The sequence below is a fragment of the Mirounga leonina genome, unplaced genomic scaffold (assembly GCF_011800145.1).
Source record: "Mirounga leonina isolate KUSES-001 unplaced genomic scaffold, KU_Mleo_1.0 Mir_82, whole genome shotgun sequence".
NCBI classification, from domain to species: Eukaryota; Metazoa; Chordata; class Mammalia; order Carnivora; family Phocidae; genus Mirounga; species Mirounga leonina.
Window position 1 is genome coordinate 25,542,334 of NW_023270825.1, and position 17,265 is coordinate 25,559,598.

At 44.6% G+C, this 17,265-nt stretch overlaps 1 protein-coding gene across 3 annotated transcripts in view; it reads right to left on the minus strand.

Annotated features, from left to right (window-relative positions):
- The window catches only part of IFT43 (intraflagellar transport 43), an 86,573-nt gene that overhangs the window by 46,063 nt on the left and 23,245 nt on the right, over positions 1-17,265 (minus strand). For all 3 annotated transcript variants that reach the window (XM_034993236.1, XM_034993237.1, XM_034993235.1), the window contains exon 3: positions 5,044-5,108. In XM_034993236.1, the coding sequence (XP_034849127.1) occupies positions 5,044-5,108 (65 nt within the window). The remainder of the gene's footprint in view (positions 1-5,043; positions 5,109-17,265) is intronic.

Below are 17,265 nucleotides of genomic sequence, written 5' to 3' on the forward strand. Positions count from 1 at the left end.
AGTGTGAGCCAGTCCATTTGGTTCTCACTAGCTCCTGATTTTCGTGAACAAAAATGCCTGATCTTCCCAATCCAAATCCAAGCTCTTGCAGGGCAGGGGGCACAGCTACACTCTGTACCCCCTGGAGTTCCCTGCCAGGAGTAGGAGCTCATATTTTCCAACCTGAATGGGCACGTCCTCAATGTGGCCCAACAACGGCCTCTCCTGCCCCTAGCCGGCCGCCCCCTCCTCCTTCTGCCGCACATCTGTTCTACTTTGCCTCCAGAGGCCAGCTCTCCTTGGCTCCAACAAGCTCAACAGTTTGCCTTTCTACTTTAAAAAAAGAAGAAAACCAAGGGGCCAATCCAAAATGCAATTCCCCCAATTCCCTACTCCCTCAATTTTTCTTGAGAGCTTACCCCCTTTCCAAGCTCCCTCTTATATCGGAGGAAAAACGTCCCTGCCTCCTTCTGTCCAAGGTTAATCAACCTCTCTTGGAAGGTTTTATCCTTCCAAGGATCCTGCTCCTTCCAACCCCTCCTATTTCACCTGCAGTCACTCTTTCCCCATGTATGACACACATGGTTCTCGACACAAACCTCTCCTTCCAAATACTATCCCATTCTCTCCTTTCTTTCTCAGGGAAGGAGCCTAGATCACTATTTCCTCACCTCAGTCCCTCTTCAGCCCATAATCTGGCTTCTGCCCCAGTGCAAATCACCATAACTTTCTCAAAGGCTCCTCGTAACCTCCGAACTGCCAAATCCAAGGCTCCGTCCTTGGCTTCTATTTGTGTAGATGTACCAAGTTGTACCTCCCTTTTGACCTCTCTTCCAGAATCTCAAACTGGAAAATTATCTGTGTGGATGACCACCAGCCTACAAATCAGGTCTCTCCTTCTGCGTTCCCTACCTGATGGCACTGCCCCCCAACCAAGTCATCGAAGCGAGGCACCTTGCAGGACCTTCCACTCCTCCCTCTTTTGCCCTGTATCTGACCAATGGCACTTCTGTGACCTCTAGCTCCAAAACGTCCCCAGAGCTCCTCTCCTGTCCATGCTCACACCACAGCCCTCATCCAGCTCTTATCCACCTTCAAATCCACCTTCAAACAGAGTATTACCTTCCGAACAGCACTTCCAACCTTCCAGATCTCCACTTCCCACACTGATAGCAAAGTGACCTGATCTGATAGCAAAAACACCGATGAGATCATTCATTTGTTCAAATCAACAGTCCCTGAGCACTTGTTACGGACTGGTACTATTCGAGGTACTGGGCATATGTAAATAAGAGTGTGTCTCCTCTCAAGAAGCTTATATTAAGGGGGGCAGGAGGGTTGGGGTGGCTGGGTGACAGACATTGGGGAGGGTATGTGCTATGGTGAGCGCTGTGAATTGTGTAAGACTGATGAATCACAGACCTGTACCCCTGAAATAAATAATACATTATATGTTACTAAAAAGAAAAAAATAATAATAATATGCCACTCTCACGAGGTTGCTGAACAGCACAAATTAATACACATGACATTTACAACTGCGGCATGCACGTGGCTACTGAACGCTTGAAATGTGGCTAATGCCACACAATCCCATTCTGAGTGGGAACACGAAACTTCTCATTTTTATTTATTTATTTTTTTAAAGATTTTATTTAGTTATTTGACAGAGAGACAGAGACAGAGAGAGAGGGAACACAAGCAGGGGGAGTGGGAGAGGGAGAAGCAGACTTCCCGCAGAGCAGGGAACCCGATGCGGGGCTCGATCCCAGGACCCTGGGATCATGACCTGAGCCGAAGGCAGACGCTTAATGACTGAGCCACCCAGGTACCCCTCTCATTTTTATTTAATTTGTTGGTTTAAATTTTTAAACTACACTCAGTTGATTTACTGGAAAACTTTTAAATATGTTTGGAACGGAGTTAATATGAGAATCTACTTTTCAACTGTAAATTTTATAAAATCGAAACACCAACCAGGTGTTTCTTTGACAAATTTAGCATCTGAATTGAGATGCACTGTAAATGTAAAATTCATGCGTGTCAAGGACTCATTAAAAAAAAAAAAAGAGTATAAAATTTTTTTTAAAAAGCAGCTTACGTTACAGGAGAGAGAAAAAGACTGTATGCACATGCACACACACAAACACACGCATGTACGTATGCATATATGTCACGTGCTGATACATTAAGTAAGAGATGGGAGCACAGAGTGACGAGGGGTGCTACTTTATATAAACTGAGGGCAGGGAGAGCTTTGTCAGCCATGGTAAGAACTTTGGGATTTACTTGGACTATGGGGAATGCCACTGGAGGGCTCTGAGGAGACCAGGGAAATGATCTCGCTTATATTGTAAAAAAGTCCCTTTGGCTCTGTGGAGATAAGACGGAGAGAGAAAGGATGCAGGGGAGACCAGCCGGTATGTTCTCGGTCGAGTCAATGCTAGAAATGACAGCGGCTGCAGCCAAGCACCGGCAGCACAGACCACAGACGGATTTCATCTGTAGACTTCATCCGCTTGGCTGATAGACTGAACGTGGGCGGAGATAAAAGAGGTGTCCAGGAGGATTCCAAAGTTTATGGTCTGAAGTAACGGGGAAGATAAGAGTCACCATTTACGGAGATCTGAGGGGGACTTTGGGAGGTGCAGGTTAGGGGATGGGACAGGAGGGGTGACAAGGAAGAGGACTGATTCAGATATGCTATGATTGAGTTGTGTATCCAAGTGGAAACATCAACTGGATGACTGGATGTTCAGGGAAAGGACTGGAGGGATATATATTTTGGAGTCGTCGCTGTGAATGTGATAGTCAAACTCCTGAGACTGGGTCAAGATCCTGCAAGCATGTGTGTTGACGCTGAAGAGAGGAGGTTCAAGGATGGGCCCTGGGTCCCCCAACATTGAGAGAGGTCAGACTAGGCCACAGACTTAGGAGCCACACAAGACAATACTTTGAAAAGTAACATACGGAATGGAAAAGCATCTTTTTCCCAGAGCAAACTGATTTGATCTGGAAAAATCTTTAATATATTCATTGATATATTCATTTCATATATTCATTTTTGAGATTTCCTTTTGTTCTCTAAGCAGCAGATACAGGGTTTGTCTCATCTCTATATTTCAAAATAAATTCCAGATATTACAAGCACGAAAATCCCCTAATGCCTTAGAAAAATGGGGCCACTCTAGAAGACTCTCACTGATATATGAGACCTATGTTTCAAAGTTACCTTCTTGTTCTTGGTTAGCACTAAAAAGTAGTGCTATATTCTATAAAGGAAAGAGTGTGGTAATTGTCGGCATATGAATACACAGGAAAACCACTAGAAGAGAATAACAAGTCTAAATGTAGACTCAGGTACATACGAAGATGTAGAATTATGATACAGGTGGTTTCTAAATTTACCAGAGAAAGATGGATTTTTAAATAAATGGTGGTGGGACCATAGCCATTTGGAAACAAATAAAACTGATCCATACCTTATATCATACAATAGAATTAATTCCGAACGGATCAGAGATCTAAATTTTTCAAATGAAAGGGTATGGTCCTGTTCCAATAAAACATGATCTATAAAAACTGGCAGCTAGCTTGTGGGTCAAAGTTTGCTGAATCCTAATATATAGAAACAAAGAAGAGTAAACTAAAATTGTACATGTTTATGTTGAATTCTGCAAAAAAAAAAAAAAAATTGGTATAGGTAGGATAGACCAGAAGCTAATAAAGAGATTACCCATATGGGATGGATGGAAATGAGGTGGAGGGAATAAGGATGGGAGTGAGACATCTCTGAGTATGTGTTTCTATACTATTTTGATATGATAAGAAGTACACAAAATCACCTGTTCTTGCCCAAAACCTACAACTTGAACCTGATCATGAGAAATTGGTCAGAGAAAAACCAGAATTTAAGACACTCTACAAGACGACTGGCCTGGACTCCTCAAAAAAAAACCACAATGAATGGGAGAACAGGGGAGGAATTGGAATTATTTTAGATCAAGAGAGATATTTTAGATAAGATAAATTTATCGTTATCTAAATAGATTTATCTAGATAAACTTAAAGGGAGGAAAGAATTAGAAAAAAAAAATATTTTTAAGGCAACAAGTACTGAAGGAAATTCTAGACAAGAGTAATGTCCATGTTTCAAAGAAGAAATTCCCTTCCCAAGTCTACCTTAAATAGTTAAGCTTGATAGTCAGCCATCCTCTGCTGGTGTAGTAAATCTTTTTTTCTGGTTTACTATTCATCTAAGGCTTCGTGCAAGGGATTAAAGACCAAAGTGGTTTGTAATCCTACAATGACTAACAGGCAATTCCATTCTGTTCAGAAAGTTACTTTAAGAACACAGAATGAGGGTCAAAATGTACAAACTTCCAGTTATCAAAGGAGTAAGTCATGGAGATGTTATGCACAGCATGGTGACTACAGTTAATAATACTGTACTGCATATGTGAAAGCTGCTAAGACAGTAGATCTTAAAGGTTCTCAGCACAAGGAAAAATTTGTTTATAACTATGTATGGTGACAAATGCTAACTGTACATTGTGGCGGTCATTGCCAATATATACAAATACTGAATCATTATGGAAACTCATATAATGTTATACGTCATTTGTGCCTCAATTTCTTAAAAAAAGAACACAGAATGCTACAAAGATGGATGAACTTTGAAAATACCAGGCCAAGTGAAAGAAGTCAGTCACAAAGGACCACATAAAGTAGGATTCCATGTATGTGAAATGTCCAAACAGGCCAGTCATAGAGACAGCAGAATGGTGACTGCCCAGGGTTAGGAAGACTGGGGGGACATGGGAAATAAGTGCTAAGAGGTACCGGGTTTCTTTGAGGAGAGGGTGATAAAAATGTTCTAAAACTGACTGTGGTGTTGGTAGCACAACTCTGTTAAGGCACCAAGAACGACTGAATTGTACATTTTAATGGGTGAATTACATGGAATAAGAATTACACCTCAAGAAAGTTGTTCTAAAAAAATTAAAGAAAAACAACCCACGAGCCAAGTGCCCACTTCCACCCTCACAAGCGGCTGGCACTTACTTTGAAGCCTTCATGGAATCATCTGCCCAGCCTCCATGCCTGCGGGGCGGTTTGGGAGGGGGAGCCTAAAAGGGGACAAGAAGCCAAAATCACAGTCACTCACCACTGGCATTCACGCATGCAGGGGATGAGGTTGAGGCCACCTCAACCAATATTCTATCAGATCCTTCCAATAAAAATACAGTAAACTTTTTAATTTACTTTCAAAATCTGGGTGCTTTCGAGCCCTTCTGGTGGGTATAGAAAAGCAAGATCTGTAGGGCACAGTCTACTGAAAGCCTTAGAAATGCTTCATACTTTCTAAGCCAGCGATTCTAATCCAAGGAATTTATCCCAAAGAATCGGAGAGAAACATAAGTGCCGTTTCTGAATAGTAAAAAATTCAAAACCAAAATAGACAGCAATGAGAAATTAAGTAAATCATGGAATACACACGTGAAAATACTATGTAATAACGAAGAACTATGGTAAAAGAGAGTATTTAATGAAATGAGAATGTTCGGTATATAGTAACTTTTAAAAAACATGTTGTAAAACAGTAGGTCTATGCTTCCAATTTGGCGAAAAGATTTTTAATACGTAGTATCTCGTGTTAATTAGCTATAAGTACATGAATGAGAGGGGACTCCAGTGATGGAACTGTGGGCAATTTTTAACTCCCTTCTTTGTGTTGTTGTGCATGGTTTAATTTTTTTTTACAATCACCTTATATCACTTTTATAAACAGAAAGGTAATTAAAAAAAGATGTAAGAGAAAGGTTTACTTAACAGACATAAACTAAATGGGTAGGTTAAAAATCTCAGATTACTTGGGGAAGAAGGATTCACCTGCCAAGGATGCATTCAGGAGCCCAAGTGCAGGCGTTCTGGTCCAGCATATCTCAACTGGAAATAGCAAGGGATTGTCAAGCAATCCACCGAGTCAGTCAAGTTGGATAAAAGAGCAAAGAACACTTCCTATTTTCCATTCCCCAGCATTCCCCTAGGAGTGTTTTTTGAAATATCAACTTCCTTTTTCCAACAATGGCATATAACTGTCATTCTCAGTCTAAGGAGATACTTGGATGAATGGACTAAAACATGTGTTGGCCAACTTTTTCTATGAAGGGTTGAGTAGTAAATATTTTTGATTCTGCGGGCCATACAGTCTTTGTTCCCCATCAATTCTGATACCGTAAGACAATAAAGAGCTGTGGACCATAAGTAAACAAACAGGTGTTGCTGTGTTCCAATAAAACTTTATAAAAACAAGCAGTGGGCCAATTTAGCAGGAAGGATGTGGTTTACAGAACCTTGAACTAAAATGCTGTCATTGCAACATGCTTTAAATTTACCACTTAAAGCCTAACTTGTAACTTTTTAAAAAAACATCCTCTCAACATGCCAAAATACCTTTATACTTCTGATATTTTATTTTGCACCAAGATACCTTTCCTTTCTGGCTTCTCTAGTAGCACCCCAGCCTGCCAAGGGCATGCTCTATCTAGATAACGGGACTTTCTTCGGGGTGAGCCAGAACCTGCTGGAAATGACTAACTGAGAAGAAACCCAGCCCCAGAATGCCTGAATCCAACTCCGCTCCCAGGAAATGGTAAGTAGCGCTTTAGAGAAAACAAACTTGAGTTTTCTTTGCTAGAGACAGGTAATGGAGCTATCTGGAGGACTCGGTGAGAAATGACGAAAATGCAGAAGTGGAAAACAAGCTATTGTTTGTCTCTACCAGAGGGATATCCGAAGGAGAAATGCTCACCGGGGCTGCCCACTCCCACATCCTTACCTGCTGTACCTGCCACCGGACACTCACCCACCCTGAGGCCATACGGGGAAGCCTTCTAGTCCAAGACCCCCACTGCCCTGAGACACTGACCGAACCAGGGTACACCAGTCTGACCCAATTGGAACCAACCGATATCTCTGTCCCAGGAATCCAGAATTGAAGTTGTTTGGACAGCATGAGCACTGGAACTATAAGGACCAGTGGGAATCAGACTAAACCCAAAGTACCAGAAACCAAAGTTGTATCTAAGCAGAAACCAACAACCTCGTCTTGTTGAGCTCCTACTGAATGTGCTAGGGAGACCTGAAAGATTAAAGAGAACTGAATGGAACCACACTGGGCCCCCTGAGGATGTTTTAAGGCAATTTGGCCTACAGGCTATACTCCTGTGCGTCTGCAGGTAACATCCCATATTGCTTTACCCAAGGACAGGACCATCTTGTGATCATGAATATTCCTGAACTTGGAGGTCACAGACCTGTAGCCACACGTTGTGTCTGGCCAGACAGTGGCTTCTTTGTATGTTTTTATTTTTAAATTTAAGCTACCTTTGTAAAAATTGGAAGAGCTCCACATGAAATGTCATTTCCCAGCTTCTCTTGAAAACCTCTAAGAGCCAGTAATGCTGGGGCCGAGTAGCAGCTGCCCCTGTAGACAGGCCCTGTGCTTTCCTGGTGGCCCCAGTCCCCACCCTCCCTCTCTGCCTCCTTCCTGCTGAAGTCAGCATCAGCTGCCACCGGCTACCATCGCTCTCCTGCTGTTTCTCTTCCAGGGCAGAATCCTCTCTGTGTTCCTGTGTCTGGCGGAACTGGGAATAGGAAAGCTAGGTGAGGCGTTCTGAGAAAAATGGGCAAGGGCGTATCTCTTGGTTGGAAGCGTGAGCTTCCCTTACGACTTCAATGCGCACACTGAAGGGGCGTCTGTCTTACCCCTGACCCCACGTCACTCCCCGAGGCTACCTGCCCAGCCCCCGCAGGCCCCTGGGCATGTGACCCCTGAGCTGCCCTCTCAGAGCTGGGCTTTCTTCTCTTGGCTCTGGATGTTGGGAAGCACAGAACGAACCACGTCAAACCCAAGGTGCCACAAGGTCAGGGTACCCGAGTCTACCTGGCGCCTTCCCAGCGCCGCGAGATGCTGAGAGTCCGCAAGACGGCAGGGGACCTGTGTGGCCTTGGCGGGATTCCACTTCTTGTCTCCTGATCCCGGCAGTTTGCCACCGTGGGGTGTGGGTGCCAATGGCGATGGGAGGCGCGGAGACTGAACTGGGAAGGGGCTGTGAGAGAGGACGCAGCATGGAGAAGGAGCAAAGGCAACGGGCACTTCTGTCAAAAGGCACTCCTCTGAGTGACCGCTAAACTGTGGGACTAAATCAGTGGCTTCATGGCAAGTGCTTAGAGCAGTCAGTACTCCGTCTTTCCTGTCACCATCGCCATCATCATCCTTATTACTAATGTCCACATATGAAAGGTTAGACTGGGGGTCATAAAATATACTACCATTTGGAAGAAAGAAAAAGAAAAAAAAGACTCCTTTGAGCCTGGCCTGAGCTGTCGCTCTGACTACTAAGGGACATTGTGTGGTTAATAAAGCTCCCTAAGATTCCGAGAACCAAAACGACCGGCTTTATCTCCTTTAACCACAAATCCCAGGAAGCCACGGCTATTGGGGGGGATGAGTACAAATCCCTTCCGGCCAGAGGAAGCACAAAGACACACTTTCTCTCATGCTCCTCCCATTACAAAATGGTACCAGCTGCTACATTAGGACAGCAGCTTCAAAGCCAAAAGATCACCCCGTAAGAGTCACAGCTCCGCAACCGATGGGATGGAAAAACTGGTTCCAAAATCACAGGGTTTTTTCATGAGTGACTAAAGACTTTAAGAGTTGACATGATGCTGTAAAAACCACATAAGCTATTCTTCCCTGAGATGCCAAGAAATTCTCTGTGCAAAGTGGGGCCGAGGCTACGGCCGTTCTCCCCGCTCCCCACTGAGGGTCTCAGCCAACCTCGGGAGAGAGCGCAGCGGCAGATGGGAGCCCAGAGGGGCAGGCAGAACATGCTCTCTGCAAACTCGGGCTTGGCCATGAAGCCGGAGCCGTCTCCTTCCTTGTGGGCAATCCTTATGTTCAGTCTAGTACTCTGGGTCCCAGGGTAAAAACATTTTGTTTTTTTAATACTCCCTACTACGAGTCTTGTTATGGCTACCCACAAATACCCTATTCAGATGAAAGAGACTTAATTAACCATTATGAAGTTATAAAAGCTCTTCCCCAGGATCCACCTTCGTTCCCCATGTGGGGAGCTGGGCACTGTCCTGTGTGCACTGGGTGAGAGAGGAAAAGCAGATGTCACCTCTGTTCTCAAATGTTACCCCTGTTCAGTGAGGCAGGGAAGAGGCCAAATTCGGTATATATCGGGTGTGTATGAACTCTATGTGACGGCACGTCAGGCTTACTGGGAAACTTAAGAGGTCGCAGCGGAGGTGGGAAGCAGGCATCAGGGACGGAGGTAGGGGATTACGCCAGGGACAGGTTGCATCCATGGTCCAAAGGCGAAGCTGAGGAGGAATCCCTCCACCATGGGAGAGTTCCACTGAAATTCTGCAGTTTTCTTGCCACCTCTGGTGGTTTTACTGGAACACTTTCTCCTGTCTCATTAAGACAGAACTCAGGACACAACCAAAGACGAAACGGAACTGTGCCAGGCCAGGATGTGCGAAGGACAAGGAGAGGGCAAGGAAGCTTTATGGATGTGAAATATAAACAGAGAGGAAAAAGGAAAAGCATTTCTGAAGGAACCAGATGCAAGGTATAGGGATTCCAGAATAGCACGTAACACTCAGGCTGCAGCAAACGCTATTAACTGATCGTCATATTGGTAGGAGTCCCTGGGAAAACTCTTGGCGGGGGGTGGGGGGGCTCTGAGCAGCTTGGCATCTATTCCTTCACAATGCAGGCCATAACTGGAAGCTGATGCAACGTGATCATAATGCAGCGGTTCGACATTAGGTGCAAATGATCTGTCTGAAATATAAGGAGATGACTGGCATTTAGCAATATAATTTAAAAGGGCTGGAAGGTCCTTTGCATGGACAGTCCAGCCTGTGAGTGCCTGGCTGCTCTTCCTAACAGCTACAATGACATCTAAATACCCAGTAAGCCCTGTTTCAAAAAGAGTGCCACGGCTTTCTCCCGGGGTGACCTGAAACATAGGACCCACTCATAGGCCACGCCGCTCCTGTTGCCCCTTTTAGGACCAGTTGCCAGAACTCTGCTTCCTCCTTTCCAAGGAGACAGACGAGATGCAGGGGGACTTCAGGGGCCTGCATGCGCTCCCCAACCGGACTGCCAGAGCTTGGTCCCTGCGACTCCAGTGAAAAGTTGTAACCCTTTAGTTACAGGCCCTTCGTTTGGGGCCAGGGGTCCTTCCTTCTCCTGCCCATCATGTTTGGGCAGGACAAGAGGACAGGAACGTATGATTTATGTGCTCCCAAATATTTTGTGTCTGAGTTCTCTGTATCATGACCTGGGCATTTAAAGGAAAAGGAATTCACTCTTGCTCCATCCTCCCAACTAGAAACTTACTCTTTAGGCAGGCTAAGACAGTCAGTCGTGGCACTTTTTTTCTTCCTGGAGCCCAGCAATTCCAGAATACTCCCTTATCCAAGCACTTGGGAAGACATTACCGATCTGTTTTGAGTCATGACTTCGGAAGAAGTCTGTTTGCTATCCCTGTATTAGGAGGAGGGAAAACAAACAAAACAAAACAAAACAAAAAAACCACCCTGGTTGGGAGAGGAGGGGACAGCTCAAGTGATCTTAAAGGCCAGAAAGAAGACCTGATTCTAGAATTCAAAAGTCCTGGTTTCTCCTTTACATTGCTCTGCTTCTGAAATTCAGAGGCATAGCCCCAAGACATCTGCTGGGAAAACCATTTCCAATTTGGGCAGATTTACTGCCAGGTAACAGTATCCAAACTTGCTTTAAGGACAGAGTCTTAAAACGTGCACCACCATAAGGGCCAGAAATAGGAACGGGTGACGGTAGCCCGTAGGCAGTGCACCCCACGTGTTCTCTCTTGAAAGCTGGAGTCACGTCTCTGAGTGTGGGAAATGAGCACAGCCTGCTGGGGCTGCCGCCTGACGGACGGAGGGGGCAGGACCCCGCATAGCTCCTGGAGAGAAGCAAAAATGTGCTCTCTCCAAAAATAAACAGGGGGCAGGAGAGACTGAGAGTGAAGAGCTGGAAGCACGTGACCGGCGGTTGCGGTCCTGAAATACCAGCGTTCTACAAAAAGGAGCCTGTGAGAGGCAGGGAGCGGGCGATTCAGGAAACGGCCTCTTTATATGGTCTCATCCGAATGGGCCAGGATTCAACGAACTGGAATTACTCTGTCACAGGGAGCCTTCAGGGCCAGACTGGCTTCTGATCTTTATATGGTTCCCCCAGATTCTTAGGATGCCGAAAGAGAAAAGATGCTGCAGTGCCAAAAAAGGAGCCTTTTGGGTTTAGAAACTTCTCACACACTCTCCAAAGTCCTGGAGAAACCCCACGATGTGAATCCGTCCCAAATCCAAACGGCAACCTGCTTCAAAAATTCAGCGCAAACACTTGCACGAATTCCCAACAGCAAAGACATTCAGTTCAGCAAGATCCGTTGCAAACTTCACACCCACCCACCTATGTCCCAGATGCTAGGGGCAACACAGCTCCCACGTTCAACCCTTGCCTGTGGGCTAAAAGCAAACTTCCCTTCCTTTCTCCAGCAACCCGACCAAAGATCCAAGAAAGGTATTCTTCGATGCTGGAGGAGAGACAAGACTAACACCGATTAAGACATGAGTACAATGCAGGGACTGGTGTTCAGTCCTCAGATCTGTCCTCCGTGCCTCCACCCTGGGTGTGACGACTAATTCATCACAGACCTCGGTTTCTCCCTCATGGATTTAAGGTCATGGAAGGTAACGGACTATCCAAGCTTAAAACTGAACCCCTGTGAGTAAACATAGCTCTTTCGAGATGAAATGGACATAACAAAATGCAAAATCTGTTTTAAGTATAAGAAAGAAACTTGAGTGTCAGTAGATGCTAAAGCCATTAGGTGAAAGACTGATTGATGGGGAACCAGACAATCTCATAACGCCAAAGAATCGCCCCATACATCACGCACAGTCACAAGGGAGAAAATGTTCTTTCATAACAGAGATTCCTATCACGACCCTCACTTACTGATCAAATTTAGCAGCATTACCAGTGGGAGGTGAGGTGCTATTGCTGGAGGCTCACTGCCCGACCCAGGAAAAGTTCCTGCTGCTAAAGGTCCTCAAGCCCTCCAATGTGATTTCCAGCTTATTGTAAGAGGAACAGCAAGAGCAGGAAGGAAGAATCAGACAAACCCAGTGTGGGGGGAGACTCTAGGACAACTGGCCCAAAAAGTCAATCCCAACTATTCTCAATTAAGAGAGACTTAAGAGACATGGAATTTGGGGTGGTTCTTGATTGGATCCTGATTTGAAAAAACAGCTATAAGACATTTGATGACAACTGGGGAAAATGAATATGGACCGGGTAATAGATGATGTTAGGGAACTGTGAACACTGTGAGGTGTGGAATTGTGGATTTCTAGGAAAATATCCCCATTTTTTTTTTTTAGAGATACGTGCTGAAGTATTAAAGTGATATGTCGTGATGATTGCTTTGAAATAATTCAAAGCAATATATACAAAATATACAAATATACAAAAATATATTTTTGTACATATATTTATATATTTGAAAAAATATACAAAACACATAAATATATATCTTAAAATAGTTTGTAAATTATCATTCAAGCAAATCTAGCTACTGTTTGTAACTGCTGAAGCCATGCGGTGGGTATACGTTGCTCATTGTACTATTGTGTTTATTGTGTCTACTTTTCTGGATGTTTCCAATTTTAATGTAAAGTCAAAAAAAAAAAAAAAAAGAAAGAAACCAGATGCATAAAGTTTAGTTTAATGAAAGAGACAAAAGGCAAGGCTGATGAGGGAGACTGGCACCTATCGATACAAGGGTTGTTCATGAATCTATCTGCTCAGGGAAGAACCATGCTGAATAGGGACAGACATTCTTTGCTTCATGGTTGGGAATTCTTAACACCAACACCCTGAGGACTAGAAAACACCAGAAAACTCTACACCCAAAATCTCCGGTCTTGAGATCCCTGCCTGAACTACAAGTGACAGGGGAGTGAGCTTTTTATACAAAGTCCCTCCTCACACCCTCCCCCACTTCAGTTTACTATGGATTACAGTCTAGTTGTGTGTACATATGGATATATGAAATTTGGGTAAGAAAAAAATGTGGTGGAAAGAACACGAGACTGGACACCAAGTCACCCAGGTTCTAGTCCTGATTCTACCACTAACTACTTCCATGATTCTGGATTTTCACTCAAGCTAGAAGGGATTCCTTTCAGTGCTACAATTCTGTGATTCTAGGAGTCCATGAATTATAGTATTTTTAAGTCAGGGAGAGAGTATCTAGGCTAAGAGATGTAAATGATGACAGAACATTTATCATCGGTTTGAGCTGGAATGAAGGAGATGGAGACAAAGAGAGAAAGAGAAGACAAGGTCCAGAGAAAAAATGAGAATAAGCAAAAGGACATGATCAATGGTGAATAAGCCAATCTAGGCAATGATAAAGAATATACTCACTAACTCATAGCTAATGATAATGATATTAGTCAACATCCCTTGAGGGTTTGCTAGACGCCAGAGCTTTAGCAGGATTGCTCTGCAGAATCCTCATGCCCCAGTGCAGGACAACTACCACATTCACCATTGCCAAGTTTACCAACGAAGAAACTGAAACTTAGAGGTTAAGTCACCTAAAATCATCCTGTTTCGAAGTCATAGAGCAAGGATTCAAGTCTAAGCGTCTGACACCAAAGCTTTGCACTGAACCAGGTGCTATATGAATTCCTACACATTAGATGCATGCCAGCTAGAACAGGCTTGAAAAGACAGAGGAACTACAGAAAAGACGCCGTCCGGGTTGAAACAAAGTGCCCAATAACAAGAGAGACTACAACGACAAGGGTAAAGCTTAGGAAGAGCAAACCCAAAGGACCATCTTCTTCCCTGACTTTCTGGGCACAGAGTAAGATGTAGCTGCTCATGACGGAAGTGTGTTCCATGAGATGGGAGGACCGGAAAGTAGCCTGGTCTAACCCTTACCTCTGCGGTGCGGTCAGCCGAGGGATGGCTTAAGGGTAAAGTCAGGAATAAAAAGTGATGCCAAAAATAAACTATGCTGTTATTGAGCACTGTGCCAAACTGTATTAAGATGAATTTAATAAATCTTTGTACTTGAAAAGTGGCTGTCTTTACTGCTTGTCACAAGATATGCTCCTCATACCAACAGAGCAGTAGTTGGAAGAATGAGGGAGAAGGGAGTTTGCCAGAAAGAAGGAAAGGGGAAAGGCCAGAGTTTTAAAAGAGGGGTGGAGGGACAGGTTGGGGGGAAAGGAGGGAGAGTCCTGGGTTCAAATTCTAGAGTCATCACTTTCTGGCTGTGTAGCCTTGGGCTAGTCATGTCTTCACTAAGCCTCCTTTCTCTTGCGTGAAACACAACAACGGTCCTGAGTCCCTTGCAGATCCGTTGTTATTAACACTGGAGACCGTCTCTGGACATGGTGGTGATAGAGGCTGCGATATGATTTATCAGAATTCATAACAGTAAGAAAATGCGCACCACGGAGCCAAGAATCTTGAATGCCTACGGTTGAGACAACAGGAAGTTTCTGACAGGCAAACATGCCAGGGACCTTTATCTGGGGCTGCCTTGCACAAGTTTCATTCCGGGGATCCACCTCTTACCTATTCCAGCTTCCCTGAAGACAGAGAAATCCTTTAAAGTTGCCTGAACCAGGAAAAGGCAGCCAGAGTTCTGCTGCTCACTGAGAAATAAATGTGATGCTCAGGACAACCACTGGGTCTGGCAATTACTCTGGTGGTGTCACACTTCACCAAATATTTCCACATACCCTATAATAAAAGACCCATATCCCATATCTCAGTCCGCAGCCATCAAACTGCCCACTTCAAATGACTCATGGGACGGGGACGGGGACGGGGCTGCCAACAGTTTGCCAAAGTGGCTGATCCAAAGAGAACAGACTTCGGCCCTCAAAATCATTCTTAAAATTCATCCTGGATTTTTCCACCTTGGATGGCATCCTCTTGATCTCAATTCTACCCCTTTGGGTCATCCTAAAGCAGCTCTCCCCTCTCCTTGGGTCTATACCTTCCAGACACTTATAAAGCAATGCCCTGGTTCTCCCATACTTTTTGCAGTTCAGCCAAAATAAACATTCCTTTCAACTTTCATCATGAATCAAAACCAATACGTTTCTGTCATTCTCTTAACTCCTGTCAGTTTGCTAAAATCCATCCGGGATGTGTGGAGCCAGAAATGTGCACCATGTCGAGGGTGGAAATTCCCAGAACTGCAAGAGGCAGCCCGTCCTGGAACCTGTGACTTGGTATAAGCGTGGTCTAGACTTGCTACCTCAACCAGATCCGGAGTGGAAGAACTCGGAGGAAGTTGAGAGCGGAGGAGCAAGCTGTAACCTTGATGCTTTAAGAAACCTGATCGCTCACAAGACTCCTCAAGGGCGATGACGGAAAAGAAACGGAGGGAGCTTGATAGAAGTCTTAACCCACGGGCTGGTGGCCCCCATCACCTAAGACCTAGAAAGAGCAATGCCCGGCTCCACTCCCCGCTCGTCCCCATGCTGAGATGACAGACGTCACAGGTCTCATGCCGCAGTTCTCTATCCTGCCTCACTTGTGGAAGCAAGAGGAGAAGGTGCCAGCATACAGCAAGGTCATGGCTGGCAAGTTAGCACCCACTTTACCCTACCCCCCAACATTTCAAGTAATTCAGTAGTCACAAATTAAAAAAAAAATTCTAGAACTGTGTTTCCCAAACTTCTAAATTTCATGGACTGTCAGTATTTCAAGAAACAAAGTTTGTAGGGAGTAGGAGGTGGTTGGCCGTACAGAGTTAACAGTTTTTAGTTTTGTTAAGAATCTTTAAAAAAAAAAAACAAAAAAAAAACCATCATTTCCTCTCACGATCATTTCACCTTACAGAAGGGACCTTTTCAATCTCCCCAGGAGGAAGGACACAAACCAGGATAAAGAATGTTCCTTTCATTTGATTAAGTTTAGTTTATGAAAAACTTACTACATTGGTCTTGGTTTTCTCACGTTGGTAAAAACTTCCTTGTAGACCAGGGTTAAAACACGTTATGTTCTATCTCTTTTTCAGCTTATCAGTCCAAGCTCAATGTGGATTTCTCAGGCTCTCATCCCACCCTTTCTGGAACAAGAAAGGCTGAAGGCCAGCCACTCTATTCCTCCCAGGTGACGATGCCCTAACACAACAGGCATGACCTAGGTAGTCACTTAATCTATACATTTTGCTACTCAGTTTGAAGTTGTGCAGGAAGACCTCTTATCCTTCAAATAGTCCAGTGCCAACCTCTCCAACTTTAGAGGCCTTTCTAGGTTAACTTCAGAACGCTCAGCACAGCATATGCACGAATGGGTACTGCCAGCCTGGTGACTGTATCTCAGCTCTCTGGGCCTCTTTCACACCCACGTCTCTGACCATTACTTCCAAGTGCACCACTGATGTCAGAACACTTTCCATCTCAATACCTAACTTATCGGGGCGCCTGGGTGGCTCAGTTGTTAAGCATCTGTCTTCGGCTCAGGTCATGATCCCAGGGTCCTGGGATCGAGCCCCGCATCGGGCTCCCTGCTCAGCGGGAAGCCTGCTTCTCCCTCTCCCACTCCCCCTGCTTGTGTTCCCTCTCTCGCTGTGTCTCTCTCTGTTAAATAAATAAATAAAATCTTAAAAAAAAAAAAAAAAACCCTAACTTAGCTGAACACCCCTGTTAGTTACCCTAAGAGGAAATCGACATGATCTGATTCTGCAACAACCACACTCATTCTTTTCTTGCCAATAGTACCACTTGAAACAATGGTGTGGATTCTGAACCAACCCAAAAGCAATTGGCAGGTTCTGGATTCAGTAATGGGAGAGTAGTTTGTATTCGACTAACACTCACACAGATAACAACTATAAACTCTGGATGAAATTCGAAGGCACTGGAGGGCGAACAAAAGCAGGCAGAAACTGGAGGGGACTTGACCCTTGAAAGAAAAAAACTGTACTGGGTAAAAATCCATGTTTAAGTGGATTTTCCCCTTGAGTGCACCCTCCAGTCTGGGCAGCAACTGAGCAGCTAGAACTCATGCAGAAAGCTGCAGTTTTATTGGCCTGAGGACAAATTTGGGGGCAGCCAGGGTCAGTAAAAATACAAAGGGAGAAATCCTGGAAAGAAAGGAGCCCCAGATGTGCATTTTTACTCCCCTAAAATTCTTTA